Source organism: Zonotrichia albicollis, chromosome 19, assembly GCF_047830755.1.
Source record: "Zonotrichia albicollis isolate bZonAlb1 chromosome 19, bZonAlb1.hap1, whole genome shotgun sequence".
NCBI classification, from domain to species: domain Eukaryota; kingdom Metazoa; phylum Chordata; class Aves; order Passeriformes; family Passerellidae; genus Zonotrichia; species Zonotrichia albicollis.
In genome coordinates, this window is record NC_133837.1 from 7455590 (window position 1) to 7474221 (window position 18632).

Sequence of the window (18632 nt, forward strand, 5' to 3'; positions counted from 1 at the left end):
GCTCAAAGCGAGGTAAGGGGCCCAGGGATAGATGGAGTGAGTGCTCTGAGGAACAGGAAAAGGAAAATGCTGTATTTTGCCTTTATGTTTGCAGCTGTGCAAGTGCTTGGAGAACGAGATGAAGCACAAACTCCCTCTCCTGGAGACACACGGCACTTTCTGCTGGAAACAGAACAGCAGGGCAGGCTGGGCTGTTCCGGGAGACATCTGCAGAAAACCTTTGTCTTGGCATAAATCCATGCCTTCCATCAGGAGAACGTGGCGTGGCCAAGCAGGAAACTCCTGTTGAAATTGAGCAGAAGAGCTGGGTGCAGGGGTGTCACCCTGCAGGTGTGGCTGTGCCTTCCTTCCTCCTTCCCTTCCCTTCCCTTCCCTTCCCTTCCCTTCCCTTCCCTTCCCTTCCCTTCCCTTCCCTTCCCTTCCCTTCCCTTCCCTTCCCTTCCCTTCCCTTCCCTTCCCTTCCCTTCCCTTCCCTTCCCTTCCCGCAGGGGTTTGGGGTGTGTGGGAAGGCAGATATTGACACTGAGAAGATTTTCTGGCCTTCAAGACTGTGTGTGGTAAATTCTGTGGTGCCTGTGGGGTTCCATGTGGAGGGAAACTGCCTGAACCATGACCTGGGAGCTGCTGGGGAGATGCTGAGGATGTCTCAGTGCCTGTGGCAGCGGAAGCACTGAATGGTGAACTGAGACAGGCAGCTCACAATTTTAAAAACTTGCTAAAGGCATGTAAAATGTTAATTTGACTCTCAGAACATTGTTTGTTTACTTGTTTTGTATTACTTCTGGTGTGTTTGTTTGTTTGTTTTTTCTGGCAGGAAGATGAAGGGAGAGTAGGGCATCACTGGGATCCTTCAGCTTGGTGTTGAGAGAAGGGAAAATCCCAGACCATAAATTCCTTGGGACAGGCTGTGTGGGAAGATCACCTACACATGGAAGACTGAGTGAGGGCTGACTCAGGGCAGTGGAGGGGAGAGGTCCCATCTCACTGGGGAGGGGTCCCATCCCACTGGCACACCCTCTTGCTTTCCCTGGAGGCTGCTCCAGGCTGGCTGCAGGACCAGGGGCCCAGGCAGAGCTGGGCTGAGTTCTCCATGCAGCAGAAAATCCACTGCTGGTGTCCTCTGGGGCTTGGGAGGAGACTCAGGACACCCTGTGATCCCTTTCTCTGCCAGCAGCTGCAGCCTGGTCTGGACTCAGCCTCCCCAGGTGCTCTGCTCCAAACCTCGGCACCGGCCAGGCATCCCTCCTGCCCTTAGAGCTGCACCACTCCCTCTGCTCTTTGCCTTTTGCCTTTCACAACAGCACGGGCAGGCTCTCCCCAGCAGGCAGACCGGGCAGGGGAGGGCTCCACTCCATGGTCATTCCTGAATTAATCCCAGGCTGAGGTTTGTCTCCTTATCCTCTGAGTGACCCCAACCAGGCTGTTCATCACAGCCCACCTGGCTGCGGGGTGTGGTTAGACATTAAAGATGTTCATAGGAACTGGTTAATTGCTCATCTGCATCTTTTCAGGTGCACTTGAGCCATGTCTCAGGACCATTTCACCTTTAGCCCCCCTGGGCAGTCCCTCTTTGCACACAGGTGGGCAAATGCCTGGGAACCTTTTCTAATCAAAGGGAAGGTGTGACAAATGTGGAAACAGACACTCAGGGCTGCTGTGGAGAAGGATGCAGGGTTCCCCAGGGTCCCAGCCTGCTGTGCCTGTGGGCAGGGGAAGTTTTGGCTGTGCAGAGCTGCACCCTGCAGCCACCAGCCCAGTGCTGACACAAACACCAAGGGATATGGGCACGGGCTCAGCTCTGCCTGTACACAAGGAGTGGGGGCTGCAGGAAAACAGCAAAGCCAGAGCCAACAGAAGAAAAACAGGCTCTGGTGGTGTGTTCAGAAATCTTCCAGGAGAAAGTGCTGCCATGAATGAAATTCATCTGGCCTTGAAGGACTGTGGCTGTCGCAGGGCATGGAGCTGGTCCCAGGGGGTGGCAGCTGGGATGGCTGTGGCTGTCCCAGTGGTGAAGTCAAACAGCAAACCATGAGCAGACAGAGTGGCAAGACAAGGGTTTTAATAATGAAGGTGTTGCTGGTAACATAGGTAAGGAAATGTGCTTGCTTACAGGTTTGAAGCTGACAGCATCCCTTTAAATAAGGAAATACAATTGCTGAGAGGAGAAAGTTACCTGGAAAACTCTGTACAAGGCCACAGTGGAGCAGCTAACACTACTCTGCTTCAAGTGCTCTGAATATTCTCCACAGACTGGCTTCAAAAAAATCTCTCACTTAGAAAAAGAAATTCTTTTAAAAAAATGCAACCTGTGATTGTCTATGCTAGCAGTGCCCTGTGACATTTGTACAATAGAAAAATGGTGCTTTAAATAGTGTCTCGAAAGCTACTGCCAGGTGCTTTATACAGCATGCAACAAGGCCAGGGCCTGGGGACACTGCAGGGCTGCCTCCCACAGCTCCAGCATCCCTGGGGGAGCCTCCCAGCAGCTTCACCTCCGTGTGCTGTCCTTCCAGTAACACAAATATTAAATACACTCAGTCTGTAAATAGTTTAACAATCTTTGTTAGCAACAATATTTACTTTGGCAAAACCAGAGTTGCGACGAATGGACGCTGCCCGTCGCAAAGTCTGCAGCGAGTTCTTTGGTGGAAGCCAAGAAGTGAAGCAAAGGCTCCTTCTTGCGAGAGCCTGAGGAAGAATATTGCACAGAGACTCCGAGGAGAAATGCTGGTGATTCCCAACGGGAGCATCACTGCGAGAGAGCTCCCTTCCCTGCGGGCTGCGGGAGAACGGGCTCCTCCCGGCTCGGTGATTCACAGCTGTTCTCCGGTAGCCTTGCTCTGGGCTGGGGGGCAGTGACGCTGGATAACCTCGGGGAGGAGGGGAACGCTGCTGGGCACGGAGGAGGGACGGAGGGGAAGGTGGCAGGGGCAGGCACTCACACAGAGCCTCGGCCACGCGAGGGCTCGCTCGGCTCTGCCCCCCGAGATGTCACCGAGTGTCCCTGCCCGGCTCCCCCTGCTCCCGGATCATGCAAGGGCTGGAGATCACACCGACCTGGCTGTGCACGAACAGCCCCTCCAAAGCCTGGCTGGTCCTTTCTCACCACTTGCTCCTACCTTGGCCAAAACACATCACTCATCTCTTCGTGTGCACGGGGACACGGCCGGGCTGCCACATCCCCCATTCCTGCGCCTGCATCCTCAACATCTGCTCCAACGTTCAGAGCTCTCTGCGGCCAGGCTGCAGCCTGATCCAGCTCAGAATGCAGCCAGGACAGTCCTGGGCTCTCAGCCCCTCAGGACATGCCAAGGTGCCACCGTGAGCTCAGTGATCTCCATCTCTCATCCACCTGGAGCAGAGCTCTGCTCGATGGGGCAGTGCAGCTTTGGGCAGGAGGGAAATGAGAGCCCAGCTGTGCACAAAGGGTGCTGGGCACCTGGGCACCTAGCTGGGCACAGCCCCTGCTCCTCACCCTGGCATGGGCACAGCCAAGGTGAGCCCAACAGGTCTGCGAGAGGAGAGGAGAGGAGAGGAGAGGAGAGGAGAGGAGAGGAGAGGAGAGGAGAGGAGAGGAGAGGAGAGGAGAGGAGAGGAGAGGAGAGGAGAGGAGAGGAGAGGAGAGGAGAGGAGAGGAGAGGAGAGGAGAGGAGAGGAGAGGAGAGGAGAGGAGAGGAGAGGAGAGGAGAGGAGAGGAGAGGAGAGGAGAGGAGTTTCCCTCTCCATGATTTCCTGTTGCCACCCAGGTGAGGTCACCTCACCACACAGTCTTGTCATGAGCTGCTCCAGTTCTCACAAGAGTGACTGCTAAAACTGGGGGGGGAGGGGAGATTAAAGAAAGAAAATGGAAGTTCTTGTCAGTCAAAGGAAGTGTTGTTTCAGGCACTGGTGTCCTCTGTTGGGTTGTGTCAATGGAGGAAAACCAAAGTACCAGAGCTGTGCTGTCCATTTTCAGTGACTGGAAATCCAAACAAGTCTATATGCTGGGAAATGACTCCAGTTTGCCCTGGATGAGGCACACGTTAGCCCTGCACGTTCTGTGGCACGGCAGGAGCGCTGTGCTGCCTGCTGCAGGCCCACAGCCCCCTGCCCCAGCACGTGCCCTCACCACTGCTGCAGGTGCAGGTCCATGCTGGTGTTGAGGTTGAGGTCAGCCACGTCCAGGAAGTCGATGTTGAAGATGCTGGGCCCCGCGGGGGTGAGCGAGCTGAAGCCGCTGGCCGAGCTGGGGGGGGTCAGGTCCAGCCACTCCATCGTTTCCCACGGAGACTCAGTGAAACTCATTTGTAAGGCAGAGCCTTCAGCAGGGGAGGGGGACAGCTGGGTGTCCATGGGCGACAGGGGAGTCTGTAAAATCTCCTGGGAGTTGAGCAGTTCGTCGGCGGCCTTGCCAGAGAATCCCTCCATCATGCCCTCGAAGGGGGGCTCCTCTGCTCCCAGCTTCAGCAGGGCCATCTCGCTGACCCTGCCCAGGGGGCTGTTGAGCAGCACCTCCAGGTGGGCGTCGCTGCTGCCCGGGCAGTGCTCGAAGGGCAGCGGGGCCGGGGGCCCCGGCTCGAAGGGGGCAGAGCCCTTGGGGACAGGGCCAGCCGAGCTCCCCGCAGACACCATGATCTGAGGCACCTTCTGCAGGCAGGAACGATCCTCCTTGGCATTGGCTGGGATTTCTGTCAACAAACGAGAGGGGTTTGAGGTGCCCTGGCAGTGCCCACCACCACAGCCCTTCAGCTGACCTCCTGGGCATTCCTCTGGAGACCTGCTCGATCCCACTGGCACTGCTTGCCCACCCTCCCTCACACATTCCTGCTTTCTGACTTTGTCCCCCGGGTTTGGACACAGTCCCTAGGGCACAAGCACTGGCAGCTGTCCCCAAGGGGCTGGGGAAGGGCACAGGCAGCACTCTGCACAGGGAAGGGCAGCAGAAGTGCTCTGTGTGGGAGATGGCACTGGCAGCCCTGGGAATGGGGGGCACTGGGGGCTCTGTGTGGGCAGGGGCTGGCAGTGCTGAGCACAGGGCTCCTGTCCTGCTGTCCCCTCTCTCTGCACAGGTGACAGCCGAGCCCAGGCCACCCCAAAGATTGGCACACACAGGAGCAGAGTCCAGGAGGGCCAATGTGCTTTTGGGTTCAATCTCAGTGGCTGCGGGCACAGGGAGGGCAGGGGAAAGCTGTGCTCAACTCAGGCAGCTCTGCTGGGGTGCACTGAGCCCCACAGACTGATGCTGGCTGGAGGGGGGGGCCCCAGGGGGGAAGAGGGAAGCAGAGCATACCTCCACTCTCAATCAGCACGTCCAGGAGCTCGTCCATCTGCTGACTTCGTGTCATCTGCTGCAGCAAACGACAAAGAGGAGAGGAGAGGCCATTAGGAGGAGAGTCCCTCCAGCCACAAGCCAGGTAAATGCTCTAGACCCCAGAAAGGATGGCTCTAGACCCCACAAATGGCTTCCTCCCACACAGGAGAGAGGCCACACCAACACGGGGCTGGCAGCAGCATTCAGGGCATTGCAGGGATGTGGCACAATGAGCAAAGCACCTTCCCTGCTGCCAACCCTCTGCCCTGTGGCCACCACAGCCTGCCCTGTCCCAGGGCCCTCAGGACACAGCATTTTGGCCCCATCACCTCACACTGGCACGTGCCTGCCTGCCCTCCCTGCACTGCCCAGTCTCCCTCCTCTCCCTGGCCAGAACCTGCAAGATCTCCATTTTCACCCTGCCAACAGCATCACTCCACTTTCTCAAAGGCACCAGCAGTCCCAGCACTGAGGCTGCTCCCAGACTGATGGGAAGGAAGGTGTTCTGGGTGTTCCTGGGTGATGGCCAGTCCTCCCTGCAGGAACAGAGCTCCAGGGTATGGCTTAGGGGCAGATGGATGAGCAGGATGAGCTTTCCTGGGGACCTGGGAATGCTCAAGGGTCTGTCTCTGACATAGCACTGAGCACCCAAAGAGAGCACACTGGCACCCAGGGGAGCTGGGGGTGTCAGGACCCCTGGGTGCACAGGGGACACCATCCAGCCCAGCAGGGTGTTCTCCTTTGTGGCAGCTAGCCAGCACCAACCCTTCAGGAAAGCCCATTCCTCATGGAAACAGGTCTGTCCTGCCCAGAGAGCAGAACAGGGTGGGACTCCTGCAGCTGAGTCCCACTGACTACAAACAGACAGCAGGGGCAGCCCTAGGCTGGAGAAAACAGAAACCATGCAGTTACCTGCTTCACTGCATCCTCATAGGGTGGAGGCTGCTTTACCTCTGACAGGGCTGGGCTTGACTTACAAAAACTTGGGGATGAAATAGAAAACTTTTGGCCTGACTGCGCAGCCATCTGCATGGGGAGATACAGGGAAATGGAGTCAGTGCATGGCAGGAGCCCTGGCTCTCATCCTGCTGAGGTTGGTGAGGGAAAATGACAATTTAGCGGGTCAAACCAACCCAAAATGCTTGGCTTTGAGCAGGACAGAGGCAGGCAAACCAGCTCCCTGAGCTAGCTCTGAGAGCCAGGACCAGGCTGGCCCCTTGTCACTGCCAGACACGGTGGCACAGGACAGCCTGGTGTCCTGGGGACATGCAGGACAAGGGAAGGGCAGAGATGCTGCTGCTGGTCAGCTGTGCTTGGCTTGTATACGGGGTGGGATTCACATTCTCTGAGTCTGAGAGAAGCAGAGAACAGCATGATCAAAACATACACACCAGAATCCAATGACCAATTCCCTCCAGGTGAACAATCTCCACAATGCATTCCACTTGTGAACAACACAGATGCAGCAAATGAGATAAGAATCGTTTTGATCATTCTTTTCTCTGCTTCTCTCAGGTTCAGAGAGTGTGAAGCCCACATGAGGCACCTCCCCAGCCACCCCAAGCCCTCCCCATCACCACCTGAGGGGGCATCTCACAGAGCTCAGGCCAGGAAAGGTCACTGAGAAGAGGGAAATCTCTGCCTGTGCCAAACACCTGCATGTCTTTGCCAGCTTTTTGCCAGGCTCCCTTTCCAGGATGGATGGCATTTGAAGCCCAGTGCCTGTCAGCTGCTGTCCCCATCCCCTCCAGGCCCTTGTGTGTCCTTCCCTGCTGCCTGGCCATGGCCTTGTCCCACAAAAACCAGCCCCAGGGAATTGTCCCTCCAGGTGGGTTGGATCCAGGGCAGCAGTGGGATCACTCTGCCTGGCCATGCACATCCTGGCCACCTTTCTGTGGAGGGAGCTAGAAGGAACACTGCCCCTGGTTCATAGGAAACAGCATTGCAGTGCTGGGCACAAAGGAAGAGTTCTTGCTGAAGAAGGACCCTCACCCCCAGGAGCCCCTTGCAGGCAGCAGAGGGAGGTCCAGGATGGGAGATGGTGGAGTTGGGATGAGCTGCAGGGCACAATGGGACCATCCCCCTGCCCTTGGGCAGTGAGGGAGCAGCTGGAGATGCCCCTGTGGTGTCTCTGCTCCCCCTTGATCCTCACTGACCACTGTCCATCTGTCCAGAGCAGCCCTGCTGCTTCTTGGGTATCAGCTCTTAGCTCTGTGTCCCACTGCCCCCAGAGCTCTGCTGCAGTGCCCAGTGCCAGGGTCGCCCCCTGCATCCCCTGCTCTGCTCCCCAACCACCCAAACCATTGTTCCCATCACCTCCTCACCCCTGCACAGCCCCACTGCCCTCCATGCCCATTCCACTGGCAGCTCTGCCTGTGCCGTCCTCACCATGAACTGCTGCCCTCTCCCACCTCCCTGGCTGTGCTGTTTGCCAGCTGCCCATAGCACCTACCTTGCCATGCTCCTGAGCCCCACTCTGTGCCACTGTGCAGGGCTGCACCCCAATGCCTGCTCAGGGCCACTGTGCAGGGCTGGAGAGCCCTGCCCTGGGCTGGGCTGTCCCACACACCCAGCCTGCCCTGCCACACCCCTGTGAGCAAACCTGGCACTGCATGGCACAGGTGCTGCTGCTGCCTGGGCAGCCCTGGGAGGGCACTGGGGTTGTTGTGATCAGAGCCTTGTGCTGTTTTGTGCAGCATGTCCCCCTCCCCAAGTGTTTGTGTCTGTCCAGGGGGCTGAGTGAGCAGTGGTGGCTGCTGAGGACAGCTCTGTGCTGTCCTGGTGGGGAGGCACAAGATCTCTCTGACTGCAGAGCTCAACTGCCAGCCCTGCTCCAGCTCCCTGAGAAAAGGCTTCCCCAGGGGAACTTCTCTCCTCCAGCTCAGTGGTGAAAATCCCTCACACGCTGCTAGGAGCCACAATGGCTTGGCAAGCTCCTGGGAAGGCCTGCAGCCCTGCAGTGGGGTCTCCCAGGGGTGTAGGAACTGTGCCAGGGCTCTCCCAGGAGCTGAGGGATCCATGCTGCTGCCTTCCTGCTGTGTACAGAGCTGTGCCAGGCCTCCATGGGGCACAGCTGTGCCAGGACTCCCCCAAGGGCAGAGCAAGCTGTGCCAGGACTCCTCCTGAGGGGAGAGGCAGCTGGGTTTGGGCTCTTTTAGGGAAGGAGAAGCTGTGCCAGTGCTCCCCCAGGGAAGTGGGAGCTTGCCAGGACTCCTCCAGGGGCAGAGAGAGCTGTGCCAGAGCTCCCCAGGGCAGAGGGAGCTGTGCCAGAGCTCCCCAGGGCAGAGGGAGCTGTGCCAGGGCTCCACAGGGCAGAGGATGCTCTGCCAGGATGCTCCCAGGACACAGGCAGCTTTGCCAGTGCTCACCTATGGGCAGAGAGAACAGTGCTGGGAAGGAGGAGAGCTGTGCCAGGGCTTCCCCAGGGCAGCAGGAGCTGTGCCAGGGCTCCATGGGGCACGAGAGCTGTGCTGTCACCCCTCCAGGACAACTGGCCGCGGTGACAGAGCTCCCCAGAAGAAACCCTGCACTGGACCCTGCAGTGCTCTCAGCCTCTATTCCACTGCCCATCTGGGACACTTGAAGCAGGAATCTGCAGGGCCTCCCCCGTGTGGTGTGAGCGGAGGGCTGCGGGCTGGGCTGGCACTCACCGGGGCCGTGCGGAGGCAGCTGCTGCCCGGGGGGGACCCGCTGCGGCCCTCGGGGGACACGGGCAGCAGGTAGTGGTTGTTGGGGGACGGCGGCAGGCTGATGTGCTGGGGGCTCTTTGCAGCGCCCAGGGGAGAGTGCTGCGGGGAGCACTGCGGGCTCAGGAATGTCGAGGAGGTGATGGTGCTCTGCCCTGCGGGCTCCAAGCAGTGGCTGTTCACGATGTGGGGCACCTGCGGCACTCCACAGTTACTCAGCTTATCCGAGCTGCCCGCCTGGCCTTTCAGGGCCATTTGTTTGGATGCAAATGGACAGCTGGACACTGTGTTTTCCTGCTTGATGGGGACACCAAAGAAATGCTGAGCAGGCTGCTGCTTCTCCTCAAGGCCGTTGCTTCTCTTCCTCTTCTGGAGCTGCATCCTCAGCTCTTCCACCTGCCTCTGCTCCTGCTGCAGCTTCCACGTCAGTTCATTGATCACCTTCTGCTTCTCCACCAGCATCTTGTCTTTCTCCGTGTCTATCCCTTCCAGTTCCAGCTGGATGCTCCCTCCATTCATGCTGCTCATGAGGCTTTCCTCAGCGCTGCCCTGCACTGGTGATGGCTGCAGGCCAAACTGTGGGGAAGCCATGGGCCCATCGTTGAAGGTGTCGGGCAGGGAGCCGCTCACAGAGAGGTCAGAGGAGGCAGGAGAGATGGGTGGGGTGGAGCTGGTGCTGCCAAAGTGGTAGAAACCATTGGACAACATGCTGGTGGAGGACTGGGACTGGTAGCTGGACAGGGTGTTGGTTGGGGTGACGGGGAAGGTGACGGTGGTGATCTCACTGAAGCTGGGCACCGTGCTGCTGCTGCACTCCTGGAAGGGCCGCAGCCGCTCCATCAGCGCCGTCTTGGTGCCCGACACGGGCAGGCCCCGGATCCGGAGCTGCTGCCTCAGCTCCGACACCTGCAAGGGAAATCACTCCTGGTCAGACTCTGTAGGGATGTGCCCCTTGTCGATAGAGTGACCAAATTATCCTTAGGCTCCTTAAAAAGCCAAAGGAAATTATCCTTTGGCTCCTTAAAAAGTCTTGGTGCCCAACACGGACAGGCCTTGGATCCGGAGCTGCTGCCTCAGCTCCGACACCTGGAAGGGAAATTGCTCGTGGTCAGACTCTGTAGGGATGTGCCCCTTTATTGACAGAGTGACCAAATGATCCTTTGGCTCCTTAAAAAGGATAAAAAAGCCCAAAAGTTTCTCTCCTCAATTTGGTAAAAAGGCACCTCATAGGAGCTTTGGGACTTCACCTCAAACCTACGGTGGCTACCCAGCTGGACAGAGGCCAAGAGGTCTGACCTAAGCAGTTCACTAGAAAAAGAAGAGAACAAAGGAAATAATTGCTTTTCTGGAGTGTTTTAGAACCTCTTACCCCTGGCTTGTTTTTTCTATGCAAGAACTTTGTTATTTTGCCTTTTATTAAAACTTTTTCTATTTCCAATACTACCTCAGAAGCCATCCTGCTAATTGTATGACATTTGGGGTAGCTGAGCTATCTCAGGTCTGATGAGTTCCTCTGAGAGCTCATGAGACCTGGCTCAAAGAAAAAACCCATCAAGGCTCAGTGACAGATTAGCCCTTTAGAAACCCAGTGCTTCTAACAAGGAGTCTCAGATCACAGCTTCCAGCTTTAACCTCTGACCTCCCAGGTGCTCCCTGCCTCACCTGCACTCACCACAGTCACCATGCACAGGCCTGACCACTGCCCATCCTGCAGAATCTCAACCTTTCCTAACAGGAAATCTTTCCTCTGAGAACTGTGACTCCTCCACGAACCAGCAATGGTCCTTGGGTAAGGGAAGCAACTCAGGATTCCCTTCCTAGCAGTGGATTTCTCCATGAGCAGAGGGCTGTAGCCCAGACCAGAAGCCATCTGATGGCTCACAGACTGTGACATCTTGGAGCCACATGCTCTGTGCTCAGACACATGATTCAGTCACCTGAGCTAGGGCAAACTCATCTGTTTCTACCTCAGGGCTGTCCACAGGTCTCTGCTCCTAGAAGGATTTGGCCTTCCCCATGACTGAGGGTCCATTAGCAAAGAATACAAGAACAGCTGATATGAGGGATTCTCCCCATGCCCTTTCTTGCCTCCATGAGAAAGGCTCCAAACAGTGCATGGAGCAGGAGGTAGCTACTCATGCAGAGAGCTGAGCTGGCCTGGCTGAGGAGCTGAGCCACCGAGTGGGGAATGTTGCTCTACTGGCCCCTGGCTGGTCGGTCAGAGCATCCACAATGCTAAAACCACATAGGGATGGAGGCAGGAGCTGCAGGAACAGCAGCTCAGATCATCCTTCAGCCTGACCTGCAGCCTCCCCAGGCTGCACCTTTGGTTTGCTGCTGCACAGGCTGGAGCAGCGCACCCCTCACCACCTGCAGAGCAACCAGCCCTGGTGTTCAGAGCCTCCCCAGTGACCAAGCCCTGCCCAGGGTGCTGTGCTGCTCTCCTGGGTGGCTCAGAGCAGGGGTTTCAGGCTGTCTCATCTCTAACACGGCCCCTCCCAGCCTGGGGCACTCCCTGGCACACTCAGAGGCAGCACAGCACCCTCAGGCTGTGACATTCTGCTCCTGCAGTTACAAAGTTGGCACTCACTTTGAGATCATCCAGGTTGGAGGGCAGAGGGCCTGGCTTGATAGATGAGACACAAGTCTGGCCTGAAAAGGTGGTTTTCACTGGAGAAAGAGGGGTGTTGTTGCCAGAAGTTGATGAAGGATTTGAGCTTTTGACCATTTGCTCATTTGATTGCCTGAAATAACAAAAGAGATTTGAGGTAACTTGTCTGTTCCCCCAAGGTCTTTGTGCCCAGCATCCCATCCCTCTGCTACCGTATGTGACACTTCAGGATGGCCAAGGAAAACCAGGCTGGGCTGCAGAGGATGGCTAGTGTCCTACCACAGGTGCCTCAACCAGAATGCAAAGCCAGAGTGGCTTGGAAGGAGTCTGTGGTGCTCCCAAGGTTTTCTGTTTTGGAGTTGTGCCTCTATCCCCTTACTCTGGCACAAATGGATACAGAAGGGAAAGCATGGAGAGAAACAGGACCAAGTCCTGCTGCTGGCACAGTGCCACTCACTTTAGCTGCCCTTGGTGCATCCCAGGATAGCTGAAGTGCTGCTGCTGCTGCTGCTGCTGCTGCTGCTGGCTGAGGATCTGGAGCTGCAGGAAGAGCTGCTGCTGCTGGAGCAGTCTGGCATATGCAGAATCCATGGGTGGAGGGGACTTCTCTGCTTTCTGGTCTGGAGGGATGTACTGGTGGTACTTGAGCTTCTTCACTTTGGGCTTAGTGTCCTTGGGCTTTTTGTGACGATTCTTGCTGTCACTGGATGATTTGGACTGTTGGAAAGAAGGAAAGGAATTAGGGGTGAGAAGAGCTCCTGCCATCCCCATGGGACCCCAGAGGCCTGGGACAGAACAAAGGCAGCTCCTGCTGGCACTGTGACACTCCAGCTCTGAGCTGCTGATCCTGGCTGTGGGGCACTCCCTTGGCACTGTGTCCCATCCCAGCTGGGCTGGAGAGCACATGAGATGGGAGAATGACCCTCCCTGCTGGAAGGCGCTCCAGTGTGGCCTGGCATCTCCTCCTGCTCCAGCCCCAGGGGATGTTTTCAGTGCAGGACTCAAGCAGCTGCCTCTAGCAAGGTGTAATGTTGTATCTTGTACCATTACATTATTCATTAAATTAGTTTTTGACACAAGGTTGTCTGTCTGAATTATTCAAAGCCTTTAAGGCCAGAACCAGAGTTTTCACACATTTGTGGCACAGCACATGGGCACTCCAGGCTTGTTTGCCCCGGGCTGGTTCCCCTCCTGGGCAGTTGGAGGCACCGGCATTACCTTCACGGCAGAGGGCAGCGGCAGCGTCGGACTCTCCTGCCCCGCGGGCTGCTTGGGGCTGTCGCACTGGCTGCCCTGCCCCGGGGCAGCGTCCGCAGCGTGCCCATCGGCACTGGGGGGACGATCCTGCAAGGGAGAGGGGACAGTGGCTGTGGGGCCGGACCCAGGGCTGTCCAGCCTGGATTAGGGCTCCTGGTGCCCCGTTTCTTCACCCCATGTTGTTCCCAATCCGCACAGATGCCTCAGTGCATCCTAGTCCCATCATGTCTATCCCAGTCCTTTCCCAGTTCTCTGCCTCCTCCTTGGTTTTCCAGCCCTCCCAATTTCACCCGAGCCCTGTATCCTTGCTCACAGCTGGCCCCTCAGTATCCTCCAGACCAGCCCATTCTTTCCAGCTGACCCAAGGATGGCCAAAATCCTTTTGGTCCTCCCCCACCCTAGTCTGCCCCAGTTCCTCCCTTTACTCCCCGTCCATCCCAGTCCCTCCAGTCTGCCTCAATCCACTCCAGCTCCCCCATTCCCCCTGTTTCCCCAGCCTCCACATTCCCCCAGATTTCCCCAGTCCCCCTGTTCCCCCAGCCTCCACATTCCCCCAGTTTTCCCCAGTCCACACTCCCCCAGTTTCCCCCCGTTTTTCCCAGTCTCTCTCTCCACCCCGGCCCGGCGTTCCCCGAGGCTGCAATGTCCCTTCCGGCCGGCAGTGGGCGCGCCGGCCGCGCGCAGCGCGGTCCCCCGCGGTCCCAGAATGACAGAATGACACAGAATGACAGAATGACATAGAATGTCACAGAATCACACAGTTAACACAGCTGGAAAAGATCTTTGACATCATCGAGCCCAATCTGTGACCTAACAACACCTTATCAACCAAATCATAGCACTGGGTGCCACATCCAGGCTTTTCTTAAACACCTCCAGAGATGGTGACTTCACCGCCTCCCTGAGCAACACATTCCAATGCCCAACCAGTCTTTCAGTGAAGAATTTCTTCCTAATGTCCAATCTGAACCTTCCCTGGTGCAGCTTAAGGCTGTGTCCTCTTGCCCTGTCGTTTTTTCCCGGGAGAAGAGCCTGACCCTCCCTGGCTGCACCCTCCTGTCAGGGAGCTGTAGGGAGTGATGGGTCTCCCCTGAACCTCCTCTTCTCCAGGATAAACAATCACAGCTCCCTCAGCCTCTCCTCACAGGGTTTGTGTTCCAGACCCCCCACCAGCCTTGTTGCCTTCTCTAGACACGCTCCAGCATCCCCACATCCTTCCTAAATTAAGGGATCCAGGACTGGGCACAGCACGGAAGGTGCAGCCCAAGCAGTGCCGAGCACAGGGCAGGAATCACCTCCCGGTCCGGGACCCCGCGTGTCGCTCCCCTGTGCCATCCCCTGTGCCATCCCCTGTGCCACACGGGTCTCTCCTGTCCCCCCGCATGTCCCCCGGGCCCAGGAGGCCTCTCCGTACCTGAGGAGCCCCGGCAGGGCCGGCGGGGGGCGGCTCCGGGGCCTTGGAGGCGGGGGGCGGCTCGGCGGGTCCCGGGGAGCCGCGGCTGCGGGGCCGCTCCGGGGACAGCCCGTCGTTGCTGCTGTCCTCCTCGAAGGCGAAGGCGTCGCTCTGCCGGGGAAAGGAGCCCTGGGAGCCTGCGGAGGCAGAGGGGCCACGGTCAGAGCCTGCGGGGAGCCACGGGCACGCGGCGAGCCTGTGGGGAGCCGGGCCGGGCCCGCCGCCCCCTCCCCGGCCCTGGGTGAGGGCACACGGGGGGCTCGGGCGCCTCCGGGGGTGCCCTGCGGCTGGGGGAGAGCAGGGGGACTCGAGGCATGGATAGGGCACTTGGGACAGGGAGAGAGGATGGGTTGGAGGAGCTGGGATCATGGCCCTTGATCCTTGGTATAGGAGAGGATGGAGGAGCTGGGACCATGGACTGCATCCCGTGGGAGAGAGGAGAGGATGGAGGAGCCAGGATCATGGTGGCCGTTTTTCTTTGGGACAGGGAGAGAGTAGGGGATGGAGGAGCTGTGACCATGGCCCCTGTTCCTTGGAACAGGAGACAGGAGGGGATGGAGGAGCCCGTTCCACCAGCACAGCAGACAGGTGGGGCTGGGGCAGGAGGGGCTCTGCCATCCTGCCCCTCTGCTGGGCTGGGATGGGAGAGGGGCACCATTCACCCTCCCTGAGCTGAGCACCCCAGCTGAACACCCAAACCATGCATGGTCTCTGTCCTCAGCACAAGGAGTGAGGTTGAAATCAGCTCAGAATGTGATCCATCTGCTCACAGCACAAGAGCCAACAAGGGTGGACGTGGCTGCAGGTGCACAGAGGCTCCCACATGCTGTCTCTGTGCACAGGTTTCACCCACAGGACACAACTCCAACCAGTTCTGCTGCCCGACAGCCCCAGGCTGCCCTCCCTGCACAGCTCCTGCACTGCTATCTGCTAGTCAGATGGGCAAGGGCTCTTGACCCCGAGGTTTGATGATAAATAAAGTGCTGAGAAAAAAGGTCTCATGTGAGCCTCAGGAGAGCTGCAGGTGGGGGTAGAGGAAGGAGCAGCGTGGCCACACTCGTAATCTCCTCGTGCTCATGTCTGGCATTTGTCAGGCAGCTTGGCACGCTGATAGTGAGGTGACAAATGGGGAAGTAGGAAGGGCCTGGGGACAAGCTTCCACCTGTCCCTGCTGCTGTAGCAATGTGCACCTTCTCAACGACACGCACCTCCTGCTCTGACCCCTGGCCCTATCTGAGAGATAAGGGTTATCTCCACTCCCTGTGGCTGCTGGTGCCAGGGTGGGCGAGGACAGAGCCCTGGCTCCCTGCCTGAGCTGCTGCCCAGACATGGGCTGGGGAAATGAGATCAGCTGTGTTCAACTTACTGTCCCTGGAAAGAGGGTCTGTGTCCTCTCCATCAGAGGCTGCACCCAAACAGGTCCCTGAGCAGCTGCAGCAATGCATGAGCCACCTGGGCTGCATGGGAGCTGCAGGCCAGCATGGACATCCCCTCTTGGGACAAGTTACTCCAAGCAAGGGAGACCTGTGGATCTGCAGGGCTCCTGCTGCGCTGGCAGGGGAGTGTGTGTTGGGAAGTGGTGCCAAAGCTGGGAGCACAAGGGACCTTCAGGACACAGCGACAGCCCAGAGCATGACAGGAATGTGCTGCATCCTGCTGCTTGATACCACAGGGCTGTGCCAATGGAGAATGCTTCCCTTATCTGCCCTGCTCTCACCCAGCCCGGCCTGAGCGTATTGTTTCTGGGTCCCATGTCCCTGCTGTAATCTCAGGCAGGATGGTGTTTGCTCCAGGCTGTTTCTAATGCACTGGGTATTGTCCTCTGGAGCGCATTGGACAAAGTGATGACAAGGACCTGGTAAAAAAAGTTCCTTGTATCACTGCTCAGCTATGCAGGGCACTGGCGGCCTCCTGTCACTGGGACGTTGGGGCTTTCGGTTGGGGTCTGGCACTTTGTGCTCGCCCTGCCGGAGGTGATTAGAGGAACACGTCAGCTGAACTTTCCACTGTATAAACAGTTGAGATTCCAAGGTTAAAGTAAAATGATTTTAAACCCTGTCATCTTTCTGGTATTGCAAAAACAAAAGGCTTAACGTTCAGAAGTGCCAGTACTCATCTCCGCTATGTGTTCAGCCCTTTGCCCCAAATTGTGAACACCACAAGGTGCCTCTGACTCCAAAAATGAGCTTGAGGATCCTTCAACTTCTGCAGAAACCTGAGGGATGGTTTCTGCACCATCTTCTTCTCATGGCACCCTATGGTACCAAGCAACTTAATGCTGGACCCTAATGGGCTGCATGTTTGACCCTAAATGGGATAGAACTGGCTTACAAGGACATGTTTTCCCCCAGCAATGTGATAGAACAGCATTGTGAAAGGGAGAAATTTAAAACTGAACAAATCTTTTTTAAGCCAGACTTTTAACAGTTTGGTCCTGTAAATCTCTGTTTGCCACCAGCTCCTGACAAGGCAGCTGGAGAGATGCTCTGTTCAAGACTCAAGCTCATTTCTCCAGTCTCCAAACCTCAGCTCCAGGGGATAAAGTCATGCTCACACTGCCTCAAATGTTTATAAAGGGGGGGATTTTTTTAACCTTTTTTTTCCCCACTGTACCCTCCTTTAGTAAGTGACTGGGGAGATTTTACTTGAACTCTCCTTAAAGATTCCTCTTCAGGCAGAGTCCTGGAACATTTCACCTTCAAAGAGGAGAGCTGCAACACGCTGGGAATGGAGCAGCTCCAGGGCCAGGCTGGAGAAGCTGCTGTACATACACAGCCTGCCTTTCACAGCCCCAAACCAAGAGCAGGAATAGTTGTGGGGCAGGACAGAGCAATATCTGAGCCTGGAGTATTTAATGTCATTTAATATGGTTTCTGAGATGAAATAAAAGTCAAAGTGCTTCCTGTTTCAACTCTCATTTTTGCTATCTCTCCTGTCACTCCCAGACCCTTTCTTCCCCAAAACCCTCCCATTGTCCCCAGCCTCTCTGAGCTCCAGAACAGACCCTTTAAATGGGATTATGGAAATGGAAATGATCCCATTAATTGAGGAACTGTGAGCAACAGAAGAGAGCAGCAGTTCCTCACTGGAGACCAGTTCCTCACTGGAGACCTGAGTGCCACTTTGGACATGTGGACACAGCCCCAGACTTCAAAAATAAGAGTTGCTGCCCTGTCACTGCAGGACCCTGCTGGCTTTCCTGCTCCTTTCTTTGCTTTTGGATATCCCTGTCCTGGCACTGAGCCCTGGTGAAATCTGAGTCACCTTTCTGCTCTGTGTTGGCTCCCACAGCAGCGTGGGGGAAGTAATTGTGGATGATTCTTCCTCCCTCCTCTGGTGGGAGGAGGTGATGGAGGAAAACCAAGCTTAGGAATAAGAGAAGTGCTGGCTCTGGCTGGTAGGAGTGTGCCCTGTTTATATTCTCCAGCAATTTAGCACCCCAAGGATGCTCCACACCCCAGGGATGCAGCATCCTGCTCTGCTGGGTCCTGCATACCACTAGCACCAGGGGTAAAAAATAAAAGAGAACCCTCAGCCTTCCTGAACTGGGGCCACTCCACCCCCATTTACTGGGATGTGAGAGCTTGGCATGGCGTGAGTGGGAGAATCTGGGCTGCTGTCACCACCAAACCCTGTTTGGTTCTCTCTCATGCTGAAGGAAGGAGTGTCCTCTCTCCAACAGCATCACTTCTGTGCTCAGAGCCTTGGGGAGCAAAGGGGTGTAAGAAGGGAGGTTCTTTCTGGGGGAATGTGGCTGAGCTCTGGTGCATGTTTGTGTCACTGCTCTAAGATGAGAGCTCTGTGCTCCCAGGCTGTGCTGGACTGGGATGGTTACTCTGAAAATAATTCAATTTAAGCAATAAAAGCAGCTCTTACATCCAGGCTGGTCACTTCCTGCAGTCACTGTGGCAGCCCCTGCCCCACTCCATGCACACACACAACACCCACATTCACTGTCAGTACCTTTTATGGCCTCTTTCACAGCTGTGTCCACAGGGATAATATTCTTCTCCACCAGCTCCAAAGGACCCGGCCTGAGTGCGATCTTTTCATTGAGGTCATCTGCCAGTCGGGCTCTTTTCAGCTTCATTTGGGTGGACTGGATGGACCCCTCTGCAGCTGAGTCTGAAAGGCCAAACAGAGGCATCAGGGCCAGGGGCTCCTGTGGGGACGGCACTCAGGATTCCCTTCCTAGCAGTGGATTTCTCCATGAGCAGAGGGCTTTGGCACAGAGCAGGAGCCAGCTGACCATGTGGTGCCCTTCAGCACAGCCTCTGGGGCTGTGGTACCTGAGCGTGGCTCAGCACAGCAGGATCTGCTCTACCAGACACAGGT

General features: G+C 56.8%; 1 protein-coding gene across 5 annotated transcripts in view; it reads right to left on the reverse strand.

Annotated features, from left to right (window-relative positions):
* Positions 1 to 3655: 3655 nt before the first annotated feature.
* Positions 3656 to 18632, reverse strand: part of MYOCD (myocardin) — a 34059-nt gene continuing 19082 nt past the window's right edge. For 3 of the 5 annotated variants that reach the window (XM_074555014.1, XM_074555010.1, XM_074555011.1), the window contains 9 exons: positions 18261 to 18422; positions 14259 to 14434; positions 12806 to 12931; positions 12045 to 12304; positions 11567 to 11720; positions 8941 to 9882; positions 6203 to 6316; positions 5270 to 5327; positions 3656 to 4667 (listed from right to left, as the gene is read on the reverse strand). In XM_074555014.1, the coding sequence (XP_074411115.1) occupies positions 4105 to 4667; positions 5270 to 5327; positions 6203 to 6316; positions 8941 to 9882; positions 11567 to 11720; positions 12045 to 12304; positions 12806 to 12931; positions 14259 to 14434; positions 18261 to 18422 (2555 nt within the window). In that variant the 3' untranslated portion in view covers positions 3656 to 4104. The remainder of the gene's footprint in view (positions 4668 to 5269; positions 5328 to 6202; positions 6317 to 8940; positions 9883 to 11566; positions 11721 to 12044; positions 12305 to 12805; positions 12932 to 14258; positions 14435 to 18260; positions 18423 to 18632) is intronic. The other 2 variants (XM_074555013.1, XM_074555012.1) reach the window with 2 other exon arrangements.